The 17005-nt window shown below is 47.7% G+C and overlaps 2 protein-coding genes across 3 annotated transcripts in view; one reads left to right on the top strand and one right to left on the bottom strand.

Annotated features, from left to right (window-relative positions):
- The window catches only part of LOC130273684 (dynein axonemal heavy chain 5-like), a 334039-nt gene extending 323940 nt beyond the window's left edge, over positions 1-10099 (bottom strand). Inside the window, exon 1 of one of the 2 annotated variants that reach the window (XM_056520899.1) lies at positions 10037-10099. Coding sequence is in view for 1 of the 2 variants with exons in the window: in XM_056520897.1 (XP_056376872.1) it covers positions 5958-5977 (20 nt within the window). In the remaining variant the exon portion in view is untranslated. Of the gene's footprint in view, positions 1-5957; positions 6243-10036 lie in introns of those variants that run through there. The other variant, XM_056520897.1, reaches the window with a different exon arrangement.
- The window catches only part of NFX1 (nuclear transcription factor, X-box binding 1), a 100679-nt gene continuing 93359 nt past the window's right edge, over positions 9686-17005 (top strand). Inside the window, exon 1 of the mRNA XM_056520900.1 lies at positions 9686-9898. Within this exon, the coding sequence (XP_056376875.1) occupies positions 9877-9898 (22 nt within the window). The 5' untranslated portion in view covers positions 9686-9876. The remainder of the gene's footprint in view (positions 9899-17005) is intronic.

The following is a 17005-nucleotide window of genomic DNA, read 5'->3' as shown; positions in this document are numbered from 1 at the left end:
TGTTTTTTCCTCCTTGCCTTCAAAAAATCATAACTCTTTTATATTTTGCTCCACAGACGAGTATGAGGCCTTGTTTTTTGCGTGACCAGTTTTCCGTTGTAATGCCATCACTCACTTTACCATAAAATGTATGGCGCAACCAAAAAATTACTATTTGTGTGGGGAAATTAAAAAGAAAACCGCAATTTTGCCAATTTTGGAAGGTTTCGTTTTCACGCCGTACAATTTATGGTAAACATGACATGAGTTATTTATTATTTGGGTCAATAGGATTAAAATGATACCCATGATAACATACTTTTCTATTACTGTTGTGCTTAAAAAAAAATCACAAACTTTTAAACCAAATTAGTACGTTTAAGATCCCCCTATTTTGAAGACCTGTAACACTTTTTGGGGGTGAAATAGGGAAAAGTTTAATAGTTGAAATAGGGAAAATTTAAGTTTTTATTGGAGGAGGGGTTTTTTCAAATTTTTTTTACTTTAATTTTTACACTTCAACCCCTTGGGGACGGAGCCCATTATGACCCTAAGGACGGGAGCATTTTTTGCAAATCTGACCACTGTCACTTTAAGCATTAATAACTCTGGAATGCTTTTACTTATAAATTTGATTCCGAGATTGCTTTTTCGTGACATATTCTACTTTATGTTAGTGGTAAATTTTCGGCGATACTTGCATCCTTTCTAGGTGAAAAATGCAAAAATGTCATGAAAAATTTGAAAATTTTGCATTTTTCTAACTTTGAAGCTCTCTACTTATAAGGAATATGGATATTCCAAATAAATTATGTATTGATTCACATATACAATATATCTACTTTATGTTTGCATCATAAAATTGACGAGTTTTTACTTTTGGAAGACATCAGGGGGCTTCAAAGTTCAGCAGCAATTTTCCAATTTTTCGCAAAATTTTCAAAATCGGAATTTTTCAGGGACCAGTTCAGGTTTGAAGTGGATTTGAAGGGTCTTCTGGTTAGAAATACCCGATAAATGACCCCATTATAAAAACTGCACCCCTCAAAGTATTCAAAATGACAATCAGTAAGTGTGTTAACCCTTTAGGTGTTTCACAGGAATAGCAGCAAAGTGAAGGAGAAAATTCAAAATCTTCATTTTTTACACTGGCATGTTCTTGTAGACCCAGTTTTTGAATTTTTACAAGGGGTAAAAGGAAAAAAATCCTCTCAAAATTTTTAACCCAATTTCTCTCGAGTAAGAAAATACCTCATATGTGTATGTCAAGTGTTCGGCGGGTGCACTAGATGGCTCAGAAGCGAAGGAGCAACAATGGGATTTAGGAGAGTGAGTTTTTCTGAAATGGTTTTTAGGGGGCATGTCCCATTTAGGAAGCCCCTATGGTGCCAGGACAGCAAAAAAAACCACATCGCACACTATTATGGAAACGACACCCCTCAAGGAACGTAACAAGGGGTACGGTGAGCCTTAACACCCCACAGGTGTTTGACAACTTTTTGTTAAAGTCGGATGTGTAAATGAAAAAAATATATTTTTCCACTAAAATGCTGGTTTTTCCCCAAATTTTACTTTTTTACAAAGGGTAATAGGAGAAAATGCCCCCAAAAATTTGTAACCCCATTTCTTCTGAGTATGGAAATACCCCATATGTGGACGTCAAGTGCACTGCGAGCGCACTACAATGCACAGAGCTTTTAGAGAGATAATTTGTTTGGAATGGAAGTCGGGGGCCATGTGCATTTACAAAGCCCCCCGTGGTGCCAGAACAGTGGACCCCCCACATATGACCCCATTTTGGAAACTACACCCCTCACGGAATGTAATAAGGGGTGCAGTGAGCATTTACACCCCACTGGCGTTTGACAGATCTTTGGAACAGTGGGCTGTGCAAACAAAAAAATTAAATTTTTCATTTTCACAGACCACTGTTCCAAAAATCTGTCAGACCCCTGTGGGGCGTAAATGCTCACTGTACCCCTTATTACATTCCGTGAGGGGTGTAGTTTCCAAAATGGGGTCACATGTGGGTATTTATTATTTTGCATTTATGTCAGAACCGCTGTAAAATCAGCCACCCCTGTGCAAATCACCAATTTCGGCCTCAAATGTACATGGTGCGCTCTCACTCCTGAGCCTTGTTGTGCGTCCGCAGAGCATTTTACGCCCACATATGGGGTATTTCTGTACTCAGCAGAAATTGCGTTACAAATTTTGGGGGTCTTTTTTTCCTTTTACCTCTTGTGAAAATAAAAAGTAAAGGGCAACACCAGCATGTTAGTGTAAAAAATTTTTTTTTTTTACACTAACAGGCTGGTGTAGACCCCAACTTTTCCTTTTCATAAGGGGTAAAAGGAGAAAAAGCCCCCCAAAATTTGTAGTGCAATTTCTCCCGAGTACGGAGATACCCCATATATGGCCCTAAACTGTTTCCTTGAAATACGACAGGGCTCCAAAGTGAGAGAGCACATGCGCATTTGAGGACTAAATTAGGGATTGCACAGGGGTGGACATAGGGGTATTCTACGCCAGTGATTCCCAAACAGGGTGCCTCCAGCTGTTGCTAAACTCCCAGCATGCCTGGACAATCAGTGGCTGTCCGGAAATGCTGGGAGTTGTTGTTTTGCAACAGCTGGAGGCTCCGTTTTGGAAACACTGCTGTACAATACGTTTTTTATTTTTATTGGGGGGGACAGTGTAAGGGGGTGTATATGTACTGTTTTACTAGTGTAATTAGGTGGTAGTGTAGTGTTTTTAGGGTACATTCACACTGGCGGGTTACGGTGAGTTTCCCGCTAGGAATTTGCGCTGCGGCGAAAAATTTGCCGCAGCTCATACTTGAAGCAGGAAACTTGCTGTAAACCCGCCCGTGTGAATGTACCCTGTACGTTCACATGGGGGGGGCAAACCTCCACCTGTTTCAAAACTACAACTCCCAGCATGCACGGTCTGTCAGTACATGGTGGGAGTTGTAGTTTTGCAATAGCTGGAGGCACACTGGTTGGAAAACCTTCAGTTAGGTTCTGTTACCTAACTCAGTATTTTCCAACCAGTGAGCCTCCAGCTGTTGCAAAACTACAACTCCCAGCATGCACGGTCTGTCAGTACATGCTGGGAGTTGTAGTTTTGAAACAGCTGGAGGCACACTGGTTGGAAAATACTGAGTTGGGTTCTGTTACCTAACTCCGTATTTTCCAACCAGTGTGCCTCCAGCTGTTGCAAAACTACAATTCCCAGCATGTCTGATCACAGAAGGGCATGCTGGGAGATGTAGTTATGCAACAGCTGGAGGTACGCAACTACAACTCCCAGCATGCCGAGACAGCTGTTTGCTGTGTGGGCATGCTGGAATTTGCAACATCTGGAGTGCTACAATTTAGAGACCACTGAACAGTAATCTCCAAACTGTGGACCTCCAGATGTTGCAAAACTACAACTCCCAGCATGCCCAGACAGCAAACAGCTGTGTGGGCATGCTGGGAGTTGCAGCTTTGCAAGATCTAGAGGGCAGTATAGAGATCACTGTGCAGTGGTCTCTAAACTGCAGACCTCCAGCTGTTGCAAAACTACAAATTCCAGCATGCCCACACAGCAAACAGCTGTCTGGGCATGCTGGGAGTTGTAGTTTTGCAACATCTGGAGGGCTACAGTCTAGAGACCACTATAGTGGTCTCAGACTGTAGCCCTCTAGATGTTGCTATGCAACTACTCACCGGCTTCCGTCGCATCCGGGAGCCGTCCTCTTCTGCCGCACGCCGCCGCAGATCTCCGTCGCCGCCGCCGATCCCCGTCCCTCCGCTGCCTCCGGAGGGGTAAGTGGACTCCGGCGCCGCTCCTCTTCGTTTTCCCCGTTCTGCTCCGCCTATTGTGGGAGGGCAGGACGGGGAAAACGAAAGTAAACCCCTCCGCCCCAGATCTGCTATTGGTGGTCGCGTCTAGACCACCAATAGCAGAGATAGGAGGGGTGGCACCCATGCCACCTCACTCCTATCGCTTTAGGGGGATCGTGGGTGTCTTAGACACCTGCGATACCCCTTCTATTCCGGGTCACCATAGACCCGTAATGACCCGGAATCGGCGCAAATCGCAAGTGTGAATTCACTTGCGATTTGCGCCGATCGCCGACATGGGGGGGTCTAATGACCCCCCTGGGCATTTGCACGGGGTGCCCGCTGATAGATATCAGCAGTCACCCCGGCCCGGTCCCCGCCCGGCGCGCGGCGGGGGCCGAAATTCCCACGGGCGTATGGATACGCCCTTCGTCCTTACGTACCAGGACGCAAGGGCGTATGCATACGCCCTTCGTCCCCAACAGGTTAATAATCCCCATAGGGGACTATTTATAGCAATCATTCGATCAAAGGCTGTCCAGGCATGCTGGGAGTTGTAGTTTTACAACAGCTGAAGACACACTGTATTGGAAAACACTGCCATGGAGACTATTAGATGCAATCTTGTGATTGCAGACACTGAACAATGTTGTGCTGTAGGAGCACAGCATTGATCAGTGTTATCGGTGCTCCATTACTACTGGCTGATGACGCTGCCAGCATGATTAGAGCGCCGATCGGACAAGCCGGAGGCAGGTAGGGAACCTCCGCCCGTCCTCTCAGCTCTACTGAGCTACCGGAACTTTGGACGACGCAATCAACTTAGATCACTGCGTCTAAAGGGTTAATGCCGGACATCACCCGGATCGGTGATGTCCAGCATTAGCCAGTATGAAGCGAGCTCAGCTCCTGAGCTTGCTTCATTTACCTGCTGCACCGCTGCGCCGTTTATTTATGGCGGCCGGACATGGTGGGGTTAACCTCCTCACCTGATGTTCAACGCCAAATCACAGGAGGAGAGCGCAGTCACGTGGACTGATGGGCCAATCCTCGCCGCCAATGAAGGTAGGGGAGCGCAGTGAGGTGCTTCTGCTGCGCCAATCCTCGCCGACACCACAGGAGCACATGCCACCGCCACATGAGCCCCTGCTGCCGTCACCAGAGCTCCTGCCGTTGGGCGCCGTCACTGGAGCTGCAGTGGCCGGGGAGCAGGTAAATAATCACACTTTTTTAGCATTGGTCAAATCGACATATCGCAATTGGCAAAAAACGCTATACGATTGCTGTTGTGATATATCGTGCAGGCCTAGTAACAATCACATGACAACTCACATGTTAAACAGTGTTAAAGTGACAACGCTTTCTTCACACATAACACAGTATAATACATAGTAAACATATGTACATGGGGGACAAGTGCAAGGGGGGGCCAGGGGACACTGAAGGGAGGCTGCCTGACAGGGTAGCAAGGGTATGGAGTAACAACTCTGTACTGGACCACCACAAACTCCCCCTCTTAAGCACAGCCGTCCTCTGCGCCAAGTCCTGGAGGGCAGATGACCGAAAGCGGCCACTGGGGCCTAGTGACAACAGTTCCTGGAGCATATGTGTAAAATGTCCTTCACAGGTCTGATTATGGAAAACAAAACAGAAACGAGTCCATTTAGCGCTTTACGAAAAATGTTGGTGATGTCAAAACTCAAACATGTGGGATTCATTCCCCTTGTATCTGCATTTGTAACACACTCTAGACACTGAAACGCAACGAGTTGCGGATTGGGCTGCCGGCGGCTCTTTACCCAATTCTTTAGCTGCTGAGGCCCATCGGCACTAACCACTTCTCCCCAGAACTCAACAGGTAATTTTATACTACACAACGAAGTTACCTTTCCATACCGCACTCTGTCCCTACACATGCTTATTTATCTTTTCAGGGGAACCCTCTGGCCAGTAGAGTACCCTGTACACGTGGACAGGAAAAAATGTTAGACATATCTACATTTGATATTTGTGGACTAGGAATATACATTTTGCTACAGTCTACAGTCTAATCTAGACATTACAAATGACTAGACTAAATTAGTTATATATAGACTGACTATAGTGGACTATACTTGGTACAACTTTATACAATGTACTGTGACTTACTTTTTGTACCTAGCTGGCATTTGTCCTTGTGTTGACCTTTGGGACCTGCGCAACACCACCTCTGGAGAGTCTGGAACTGGTTGCCCATTACCCGAAACTACTCGGAAGTTAACATCATTAGGAGCACACAATAAATTAGCATCCCAATGCTGATAGAAAACACTTTTTAGGTATAATAGACACTTGTGACCCTGTATCTATTAATTCCTCCAACTGTACACCTTCTACAACAATTTTTACATAGGGGCAGGAGGCGACATAAAGTGAGAGTCCTGATTTAGGTTGTTTGGGGATTAGACCTGATGACGGTTTTCCTGAGGGCCGGTCCTCGACCTCAGGGGAAATCCATTTAAATACCAGCACTGCATTATCCCATATCCTGACTTATTACAGTAAGTGCAAAAGGGTCTTTGAGTCCCCGAGGGTCTATTGGGCAGAGGATTGCGGTAATTGAAATTGCGGGGAGCAGGAGCAGGGGCAGGCTTTCTAGACAGGGACGGTTCACGGTCAGGTGGAGCGGCCAGGGTGGCAAGCTCCTTTACAGCCTTAGTCAGTTGTTCAATGTCCTGCCTAACACTCTGTAAATCTTAGGCTGCGGTGACTGGCAAAGTAGAGAATACTGTGGCAGGGGGCTGGTGACGGTGGTGGTATAGGTCTGGTTACCACCCCTAGTGGCTCTTGAACGGATGTAAGGGGTGTACAAACTTCCTCTAACTCAGTCCCAGACTCAATCCCTTGTATAGCCAGTATTTTGAAAGCGGGGAATGACATGTTGGGGTTTTGGACCGCTAACATTCTCAGCTGGGCTTTGTCACACTTATTATGAGCCCCATCAATATATCTGTCCATTAACACCTTGTTGCCCTGCTCGGGAGTTATACCATCTAAATTTTGGACAGTCTCTATGCCATTCTGTAGGGCTACGGCATATGCTCTCAAGGTCTCACCTGGCTTTTGTCACCTTCCATACAGCCAGATACGTACCTCTGATAGAGAATGTGACTCAAATACCTGGTACAGTCCTTCAAAGATCTGCTCTACAGTTGCCTTCTTGGAGGCTGGCCAGGTGCGGACTTCCTCCAATGCTGGTCCCTGTGGTTATCCTGTGTGTAATTACACCTGTTAGTTAGGAGAGAAAGAGTAAAAGTCAAACAAACTCTGGATCCTCTTTTTGAAATCCCTCAAGGTGTCGGGGTCTCCACTGTAGGTAAGGAGGACAGGGTTCCCCATGAATACCGGTACAGGCACTGGAAAACCAGGACTGTTGATGTTGACTACAGGCAGGGCAGGCAAGGTCCCAACAACTGGGGCAGGTGATGACCTCGCTGGTGGAGATGAAGGGGCGCTGGCATCAGGTTAATCTGGAGAGCTGGGTTCTGACATCCTGTTGATTTTTGAGTGCGCTGTTTCTTTAAGAGAAATAAGGTGCGTTCTCCTTTAAGATGCTTAATGCAGCGCTGCAGCGGCTTTGATTTGGCCAATGGGGGCACTGTAATGGATGCTGCCCCTCTATTTTGCAGGCACTCGGTTGTGAATAGTCTTGGGACCAGACTTGTAGGCACTAATGGGTTAAGACTGACAGCCACTGACACCAGAGACTTAATGCTGGAAGTCGCTGGTGTTTGCAGAGTCTGCGCTGCAGCGTGTGCTTGACAGATAACCGCAGAGACAAACGCAACAGCCAGAGCTTCCAATATGACTGCAGGGAAATTCCTGTTCTGGTCCGGTCGGCAAAATCTTCCCCTGTGCAACTGCTAGGGACTGATGGGGCGGAGGTGCGACCGCTCGCACACGCAAGAAACACTGGACCAAGTTAACCCTTTCAGGTACCGACTCTGCAGTTCACAATGGCAAATAACAGACCTTTTTTCAACTCCCCCTCTATTTCACAAGCGCATCGGGTAAAACACTTTCCAATGACAAAGTCCCGTACACTTGCTAGCGCAAATTTTATGTGCATCAGTATGCGATTTTCTGACAATACTGGACAAAGTTCAGACTGGGGAAGGACTTTAGCCATAAGGCGCACACCCATATCCTGTTCGTAGGATGCCAAAAGTTGTGGTGTGGGGTGTGATGCAGGGCAGATGGAATTACCCTAGGGGCAGATGGCATTAACCCCTTGTATTCGTGACGTCAGTGCGTGGTTTATCCTCAATAAAACCTGAAGGTATACTGCTTGATGCTGGGCTAGGCACGGGGGGGGGGGGTTCGTCAATTATGACTCTGATGCCAAGTTATGGACACCGGTAGCTTTACTGAGGTTAGACAGGTGGAAAAGTCTATACAGCTCAACCAGAGCCCACGGAGGTGGCCAGTGACTTAGACACCTTAAAGCTCAACTGTCATCATATTTTGACCCCCAGACCACTATAATGGCGTTCCAGATGATTATAAGGTGACTGCAGCCATACCTTTATTGCTGTTTGTTCTTCTTTTCTTACTAATAAAAACCTTTTATCCAAAAATCAGGCACAGTCGGATAGGTGTGGCTTGGGGTTCGCCATGCCCCGCCGCCGTCACGCCTATCCTGCCTTCCAGCGCTGGGCCCGCTGTGTCCTACTACACAGTGCATCTACAGCGCATGCACCCAACCCGTCAGCTCTAACGTGCGTGCGCCGCCGCCACGTCCTGAATTGACAGAGCGAGCACTCACTCCCGGCTAGCTCAGTGCACATGTGCTGTTCTAGAGGCAGTGAGCAGACGAGTGTCTGCCTCTAGTACAGCATATGCGCACTGAGCGCACAGATGTCGAGAGCGATCGCTCGCTCTGTCAACTCAGGACGCGGCGGCGAGTGCACATTAGAACCGATGGGACAGGCGCATGCACTGTGTAGTAAGACACAGAGGTCCAAGCACTGGAAAGCAGGATAGGCGTGGTGGCGACAGGGTTTGGCGAACCCCAAGCCACGCCTATCCGACTGTGCCTGACTTTTGGATAAAAGGTTTTCATTAGATAGAAAAGAAGAACAAACAGCAATAAAGGTATGTCTGCAGTCACCTTATAATCAACTGGAACACCATTATAGTGGTCTGGGGGGGGGGGGTCAAAATAGGATTACAGTTGTGCTTTAAGGGTTTGCTGGGACTTGTAGTATAACAGGACAATTTAGTGCAGGCCAAGCTGACTTGACAGATAACTTTGACTTGACTGACTTGTGACTGACAATGCCGTGACTGTGGCTTACTTGTGGCCTCCGATGACTCCAGATACACAGCTAGACTTCACTGCACTGGGCCTCAGCAACAAGAGCTCTAAGCTCAAGGAAAGTGAGCGGAGGCTCTAACCAGGGCTTATATGGGGGAGACTAGCAGAGAGCCCATTGGTCACCCCTAGGTCACCTGGTCACTGATACCTCCTGGGTAACAATCACATGACAAGTCACATGTTAAACAGTCTTAAAGTGACAACGCTTTCTTCACAGATTACACAGTATAATACATGGTAAACATATGTACAGGAGAGGACAAATGGGGACAAAGGGGGCCCAGGGGACACTGAAGGGAGGCTGTCTGACAGGGCAGCAAGGGTACGGGGTAACAACTCCTGTACTGGGCCACCACAAATAGGCCATATTCAGATGACACATCTCCAGTGACCATGAAGGCTAGCTCTGACCTATCATAAAACACATATGCACAATGTGGAAAGCTTTATGTGCACGTGAGGTGTATCGATAACATTGAGAAAAATAAAGTTATTGAAGAAAGAAAAAAAACCAAGCCCGAGACCAGGGGGCGTAGCTTATCCAGATCATGCGCGCCTGGGGCCTAGAATGATGGGTACGGCGACTAGGAGCTTGTGACGTCAGCAGAAGGCAGAGCACAGTGCGGTGTCAGTGGAGCTGCGGTCGCGCTCTCTGGGATCCTCACGGTGGACAACACGTCACGTGATTTGTACTGTGGCTGCGAGGGAGGAATGGCGGAGGCGCAGCCGTCAGGTAGTGCTTGGCGGGATCCGTTTACTTCCCGGTGATTGTTTTGTGTAACGTGTGTGTTCTAGCAGGAGAAGGTGACGTTCACCTGTGTGGGGCTTGTATGTGCTTGTGTGAGCTGTGCTGCCCTCCCTTCCGCAGTACCGTCCAGTGTAGCGGATGTGTCCGGCGCTGTCAGCAGTTGTCGAGCCTAAGGCAGGAGCTCTGTCTGCACCACTGGGCGCTCAGGGAACTTGTTACTATTTCTGAAATGAGCAGACGTCTTGTTTATGGAATGTGAGACCCATCACAATCTAAACCATAGACCCCTTATACTGTGTGATCTCTGTGTATGGACTGTGTGAGACCCATCATAATCTTCACCATAGACCCCTTATACTGTGTGATCTCTGTGTATGGACTGTGTGAGACCCATCACAATCTAAACCATAGACCCCTTATACTGTGTGATCTCTGTGTATGGACTGTGTGAGACCCATCACAATCTAAACCATAGACCCCTTCCTTATACTGTGTGATCTCTGTGTATGGACTGTGTGAGACCCATCACATTCTTCACCATAGACCCCTTATACTGTGTGATCTCTGTGTATGGACTGTGTGAGACCCATCACAATCTAAACCATAGACCCCTTATACTGTGTGATCTCTGTGTATGGACTGTGTGAGACCCATCACAATCTAAACCATAGACCCCTTATACTGTGTGATCTCTGTGTATGGACTGTGTGAGACCCATCACAATCTAAACCATAGACCCCTTATACTGTGTGATCTCTGTGTATGGACTGTGTGAGACCCATCATAATCTTCACCATAGATCCCTTATACTGTGTGATCTCTGTGTATGGACTGTGTGAGACCCATCACAATCTTCACCATAGACCCCTTATACTGTGTGATCTCTGTGTATGGACTGTGTGAGACCATCACATTCTCCACCATAGACCCCTTATACTGTGTGATCTCTGTGTATGGACTGTGTGAGACCATCACATTCTCCACCATAGACCCCTTATACTGTGTGAGACCCATCACATTCTTCACCATAGACCCCTTATACTGTGTGATCTCTGTGAATGGACTGTGTGAGACCCATCACATTCTCCACCATAGACCCCTTATACTGTGTGATCTCTGTGTATGGACTGTGTGAGACCCATCACAATCTTCACCATAGACCCCTTATACTGTGTGATCTCTGTGTATGGACTGTGTGAGACCCATCACAATCTTCACCATAGACCCCTTATACTGTGTGATCTCTGTGTATGGACTGTGTGAGACCATCACATTCTCCACCATAGACCCCTTATACTGTGTGATCTCTGTGTATGGACTGTGTGAGACCCATCACATTCTTCACCATAGACCCCTTATCCTGTGTGATCTCTGTGTATGGACTGTGTGAGACCCATCGCATTCTTCCATCATAGACCCCTTATACTTTGTGATCCCTATGTATGGACTGTGTGAGACCCATCACAATCTTCACCATAGACCCCTTATACTGTGTGATCCCTGTGAATGGACTGTGTGAGACCCATCCCATTCTTCACCATAGACCCCTTTATACTGTCTGATCCCTATGTATGGACTGTGTGAGACCCATCACAATCTTCACCATAGACCCCTTATACTGTGTGATCCCTGTAAATGGACTGTGTGAGACCCATCACATTCTTCACCATAGACCCCTTATACTGTGTGATCTCTGTGTATGGACTGTGTGAGACCCATCACAATCTTCACCATAGACCCCTTATACTGTGTGATCTCTGTGTATGGACTGTGTGAGACCCATCATAATCTTCACCATAGACCCCTTATACTGTGTGAGACCCATCACATTCTTCACCATAGACCCCTTATACTGTGTGATCTCTGTGTATGGACTGTGTGAGACCCATCGCATTCTTCCATCATAGACCCCTTATACTTTGTGATCCCTATGTATGGACTGTGTGAGACCCATCATAATCTTCACCATAGACCCCTTATACTGTGTGATCCCTGTGAATGGACTGTGTGAGACCCATCCCATTCTTCACCATAGACCCCTTATACTGTGTGATCTCTGTGTATGGACTGTGTGAGACCCATCACAATCTTCACCATAGACCCCTTATACTGTGTGATCTCTGTGTATGGACTGTGTGAGACCATCACATTCTCCACCATAGACCCCTTATACTCTGTGATCTCTGTGTATGGACTGTGTGAGACCCATCACATTCTTCACCATAGACCCCTTATACTGTGTGATCTCTGTGTATGGACTGTGTGAGACCCATCACATTCTCCACCATAGACCCCTTATACTGTGTGATCTCTGTGTATGGACTGTGTGAGACCCATCACATTCTCCACCATAGACCCCTTATCCTGTGTGATCTCTGTGTATGGACTGTGTGAGACCCATCGCATTCTTCCATCATAGACCCCTTATACTTTGTGATCCCTATGTATGGACTGTGTGAGACCCATCACAATCTTCACCATAGACCCCTTATACTGTGTGATCCCTGTGAATGGACTGTGTGAGACCCATCCCATTCTTCACCATAGACCCCTTTATACTGTCTGATCCCTATGTATGGACTGTGTGAGACCCATCACAATCTTCACCATAGACCCCTTATACTGTGTGATCCCTGTAAATGGACTGTGTGAGACCCATCACATTCTTCACCATAGACCCCTTATACTGTGTGATCTCTGTGTATGGACTGTGTGAGACCCATCACAATCTTCACCATAGACCCCTTATACTGTGTGATCCCTGTGAATGGACTGTGTGAGACCCATCATAATCTTCACCATAGACCCCTTATACTGTGTGATCCCTGTGAATGGACTGTGTGAGACCCATCCCATTCTTCACCATAGACCCCTTATACTGTGTGATCTGTGTATGGACTGTGTGAGACCCATCACAATCTTCACCATATACCCCTTATACTGTGTGATCTCTGTGTATGGACTGTGTGAGACCCATCATAATCTTCACCATAGACCCCTTATACTGTGTGATCTCTGTGTATGGACTGTGTGAGACCCATCATATTCTCCACCATATTGTGACTAGGGATCGATGGATTATCGGTATGGCCGATATTATCGGCCGATAATCACAATTTTGGGCATTATCGGTATCGGCAATTACGTTGCCGATAATGCCCCACCCCCACTGCACCGCGACCGCCTGCCCGACCTGCCGCACCACGACCGCCCCCCCCCCCCCCCCCGACCCACCGCACCGTGTCGCACCCCCCACCGTAGTGCTGGGCGGTATACCGGTATGGACTTTTGCCCATACCGCTATACCGGTCGGGCCCCTCCCCCACCCTCCGAGTCAATAAAAAAAATTAAACTTACCCGTAATGGGGGTGGTCCGGGCCATCCATCCTTCCTGTAGTGTTCGGGGGCGTTCCGGGTGAAGGGTGAACTGGTCCGGGCTGCCCTTCTTCTCCGGCGGTCATCTCCTCCACTCCGGGCAGGCTCCGGCCTAGTAGCTGCATAGACGCCGCTACGCCGTGACGTCAGGTGCGTCGCTGCGCACGGGTGTCACTGCGCAGCGGCGTCTATGCAGCGTACTAGGCCGGAGCCTGCCCGGAGTGGAGAAGATGACCGCCGGAGAAGAAGGACAGCCCGGACCGGTTCACCCGGAACGCCCCCGGACACTACAGGAAGGATGGATGGCCCGGACCACCCTGACAGGTAGGGGAGAGAAGCGGGTGGTGGCGGCGCCGGTGGCCTATGGCCCCGCAAAAGCCACTGCAGTGCATTGATTTAAAGCGCCCGCTTTGAATCAATGATCTGCAGCGGTGTCGCGGGGGAATAGATAGCCGATAACTTATACCGGAATATCGGTATAAGTTATCGGCCCTAACCTGCACCGATTATCGGTATCGGCCCTAAAAAACCGATATCGGTCGATCCCTTATTGTGACCTCCGTGTGCCTGGAATGCATGTGGTTCAGTTGAGCACCACATTTATCGTGCTCCATAGAAGTGGAAGGAAATCGTAATTTATTAACCTCTAAGGATGAAGTTGAACTTGGCAGGTGTAGAAGTCATAAATAATAAGAGTTTCCCAGCCCAGTGGCGTTGTCCTGCTGTTGTGTATGAATCTGTGGGTAGACCCCAGTGCCCGCTGCTGTTTAGAGGGGCATGGCTGAATGATCTGGTGGTGTTTATATTTGAGTTACTTTGGTCTTGATATCTCAGGCACATAAGATGTCAGTATATAAGAAGAATGTCCTATTTTATGAGCCATAAGGTACACCACGTTCCTCTCAGTAGTGCAGTTGATGACCCCTACATGGCAGGTTTATTTGTTATATTTTCTGACATTGTGAAAGGTTCTAGCTGTACTTAACCCATACTGCTCTGGGTTGTGGGGTGGATGATACATGTGCAGTCATGAGGTGTCAGGTTTCATTAGGGAAGGGTTGGGAAAATCCTGCTGGACTGGCTGCTCTGCATCTATGTATTCGTAAATGTTCAAGACCTTTTCCCCAAAAAAAAAAATCTTCCTTCATTTCTAATTCCCTGACATAACTCCTGTTCTACTGGCAGTTACATTGTAGCAGGCTGTTTTTCGGTTTCCACTTAAAGGGGTACTCCGCTGCCCTGCTTCGGAAGCTCCGCTCCCCAGCGTCCGGAAGTTTATTGTTCCGAACGCTGCGTGCAGGCTTCCTTGTTCAGGGCCGCCCCTCATGATGTCACGCCCACCCCCTAGTGACGTCACGCCCACCCCCTAGTGATGTCACGCCCGCCCCCCTCAACGAAAGTCTATGGGAAGGGGGCGCGACGGCCCTTCCCATAGACTTTCGTTGAGGGGGCGGGTGTGACATCATGAGGGGCGGCCCTGAACACGGAAGCCCGCACGCAGCATTCGGAACAATAAACTTCCGGACGCTGGGGAGCGGAGCTTCCGAAGCAGGGCAGCGGAGTACCCCTTTAAAGGGATTGTAAAGTAAAAAATAACTTCTTTCCTCTCACAGAATAGGTTATATGGGGGAGATGTATCAAAACCTGTCCAGAGGAAAAGTTGGCCAGTTGCCCATAGCAACCAATCAGCTTGTTTCTTTCATTCTTAACACGACCTCTGAAAAATGAAAGAAGCGATCTGATTGGTTGCTATGGGCAACACAACAACTTTTTCTCTGGACAGGTTTTGATAAATTCCCCCCCACTAAGTGTCTGATCATGGGGCGGGTGTCCAACTGCTGTGATTTCCAAAACAGGGCCCCAGCTCTGTCATTACTATGGGAGCACCTGAGATGCTGGAGTTCATGTCGTCTACAGCACACGCGCTCTCTGAGAGCTGGGCCCGTTCTGGGGGTCGTGGGGGTCCGAGCTGTCGGATCTCACCTAATCTTGTGGATGGGGGATAAGTTGTTTTTTTACTGGACAACCACTAACTGGTCACTAAACTTTCAACTATCCTTTCAGGATAAGCTTCCCTGTGTGTGTATATGAGGAGCAGCACTTATTCTGGCTGTTATAGAACTTGTATATTGCATATATTTATATTTAGCAGATTTCTGCTCCACAGGCTTAAATGGGCACTGTCACCAAACTTTTTTTTTTTTTGATATGTTGTAGTACTTATGTACTACAACATATCTCTAATATAAACCTATTACATTTTTTTTTTCATTAAAATAGTTTATTTTAATGTTGAAAACCGGCCACTAAGGGTCTCCCTCCTAGTGGCCGGCTGCAGCCTGGCGTGACGTCATGCCTCAGCCGGGCATCGGTCCTAATTCATTCAGCCTCCGCTTGCTCCCTGCCTGTCAATCAGACAGGGGTGAGCGAGCGCTGAGAGCGCATTGGTTCCCTGGCTTCACACGCCGCCGCCGCAGCTCCTGTGCACTAGAGGTATGGCTGCACGCGGGGGGGGGGGGGGGGTGAGGAGAGCGGGGTTAGGGGTAGTGCTGCGGCAGGCTCTGCACTAAAGGTATGGCTGGGGGGGGGGGTTTCGGGGGTAGTGCCGCAGCAGGCTCTGCACTAGAGGTATGGCTGGGGGAGCGGGGTTCGAGTTAGCACTGCAGCGCTAACAAAGTTATTGTTTTCACCACAGGGTGTCTCCAGCTGTTTCACCACTACAACTCCCAGCATGCCCTGACAGCCAGTAGGTGAAACAGCTGGAGGCACCCTGTATAGTGAACTAAGGGCGGAAGTGTCGCCCCCAGCAGGCATCAGTGACGTCTGCCTGCTGGGGAAGTCTGCCTGGTAGTTATCACACTACCAGGCAGACAAAAAGCCATTTTAATATATTAAAACAAAAATTAAAAGCAGGGAGGGGGTTAGGGATAGATGGGCAATAGGAAAAAAAACGGATGATGGGAGCTACCCTTTAATCTTTAATTTTCAGTTCTCCCAGAACTGGTGGCTGGAGCCAAATGTTGGGGGTGTCTCCATACACTGCACACACAGAGGAGGAGACCTGCGCTTCTATGTCTCTGTGCACCGTCTAAGAAACTGAGCAAATAAGATTTCTGTTGTTCAGCTCAAACCTAGGAACAGAACAATGACACAGGTACCAGATCTTTTGCATACTTTAAAGGGAACTCCGGTGGAAACAAGTAGAAAACAAATGTTTTCAAATCAACTGGTGGCTGAAAGTTAAACAGATTTGTAAAATACTTCTATTAAAAAAATCTTAATCCTTTCAGCACTTAATACCTGCTGTATAAAACAGAGAAATTTGGGAATTTCTTTTCTGTCTGACAACAGTTCTCTCTGACGCCCCTGTCCGTGTCAGAAACTGTCCAGATTAGACTCATATCCCCATAGAAAACCTTTCTTTCTCTGGACAGTTCCTGACATGGACAGAGGTGTCAGCAGAGAACACTGTTGTCAGACAGAAAAGAACTTAACAAATTTCTCTGTAGTATACTGTAGATAAGTACTACAAGGGTTAAGATTTTTAAATAGAAGTGATTTACAAATCTGTTTAACTTTCTTGCATCAGTTTATTTGAAAACATTTTTTTTTCCACCGGAGTTCCCCTTTAACACTGGTATTGCTTATCAGACCTGTTCACTATAATAGGGTCTTTTGGGTTTCTGCCATGGTGTACCAGACAAAATAGCGTTACAT

This window comes from Hyla sarda, chromosome 5 (genome assembly GCF_029499605.1).
Source record: "Hyla sarda isolate aHylSar1 chromosome 5, aHylSar1.hap1, whole genome shotgun sequence".
NCBI lineage: Eukaryota > Metazoa > Chordata > Amphibia > Anura > Hylidae > Hyla > Hyla sarda.
The sequence above is the reverse complement of the archived record's forward strand: the minus strand, read 5'-3'. Positions and strand labels throughout refer to the sequence as shown.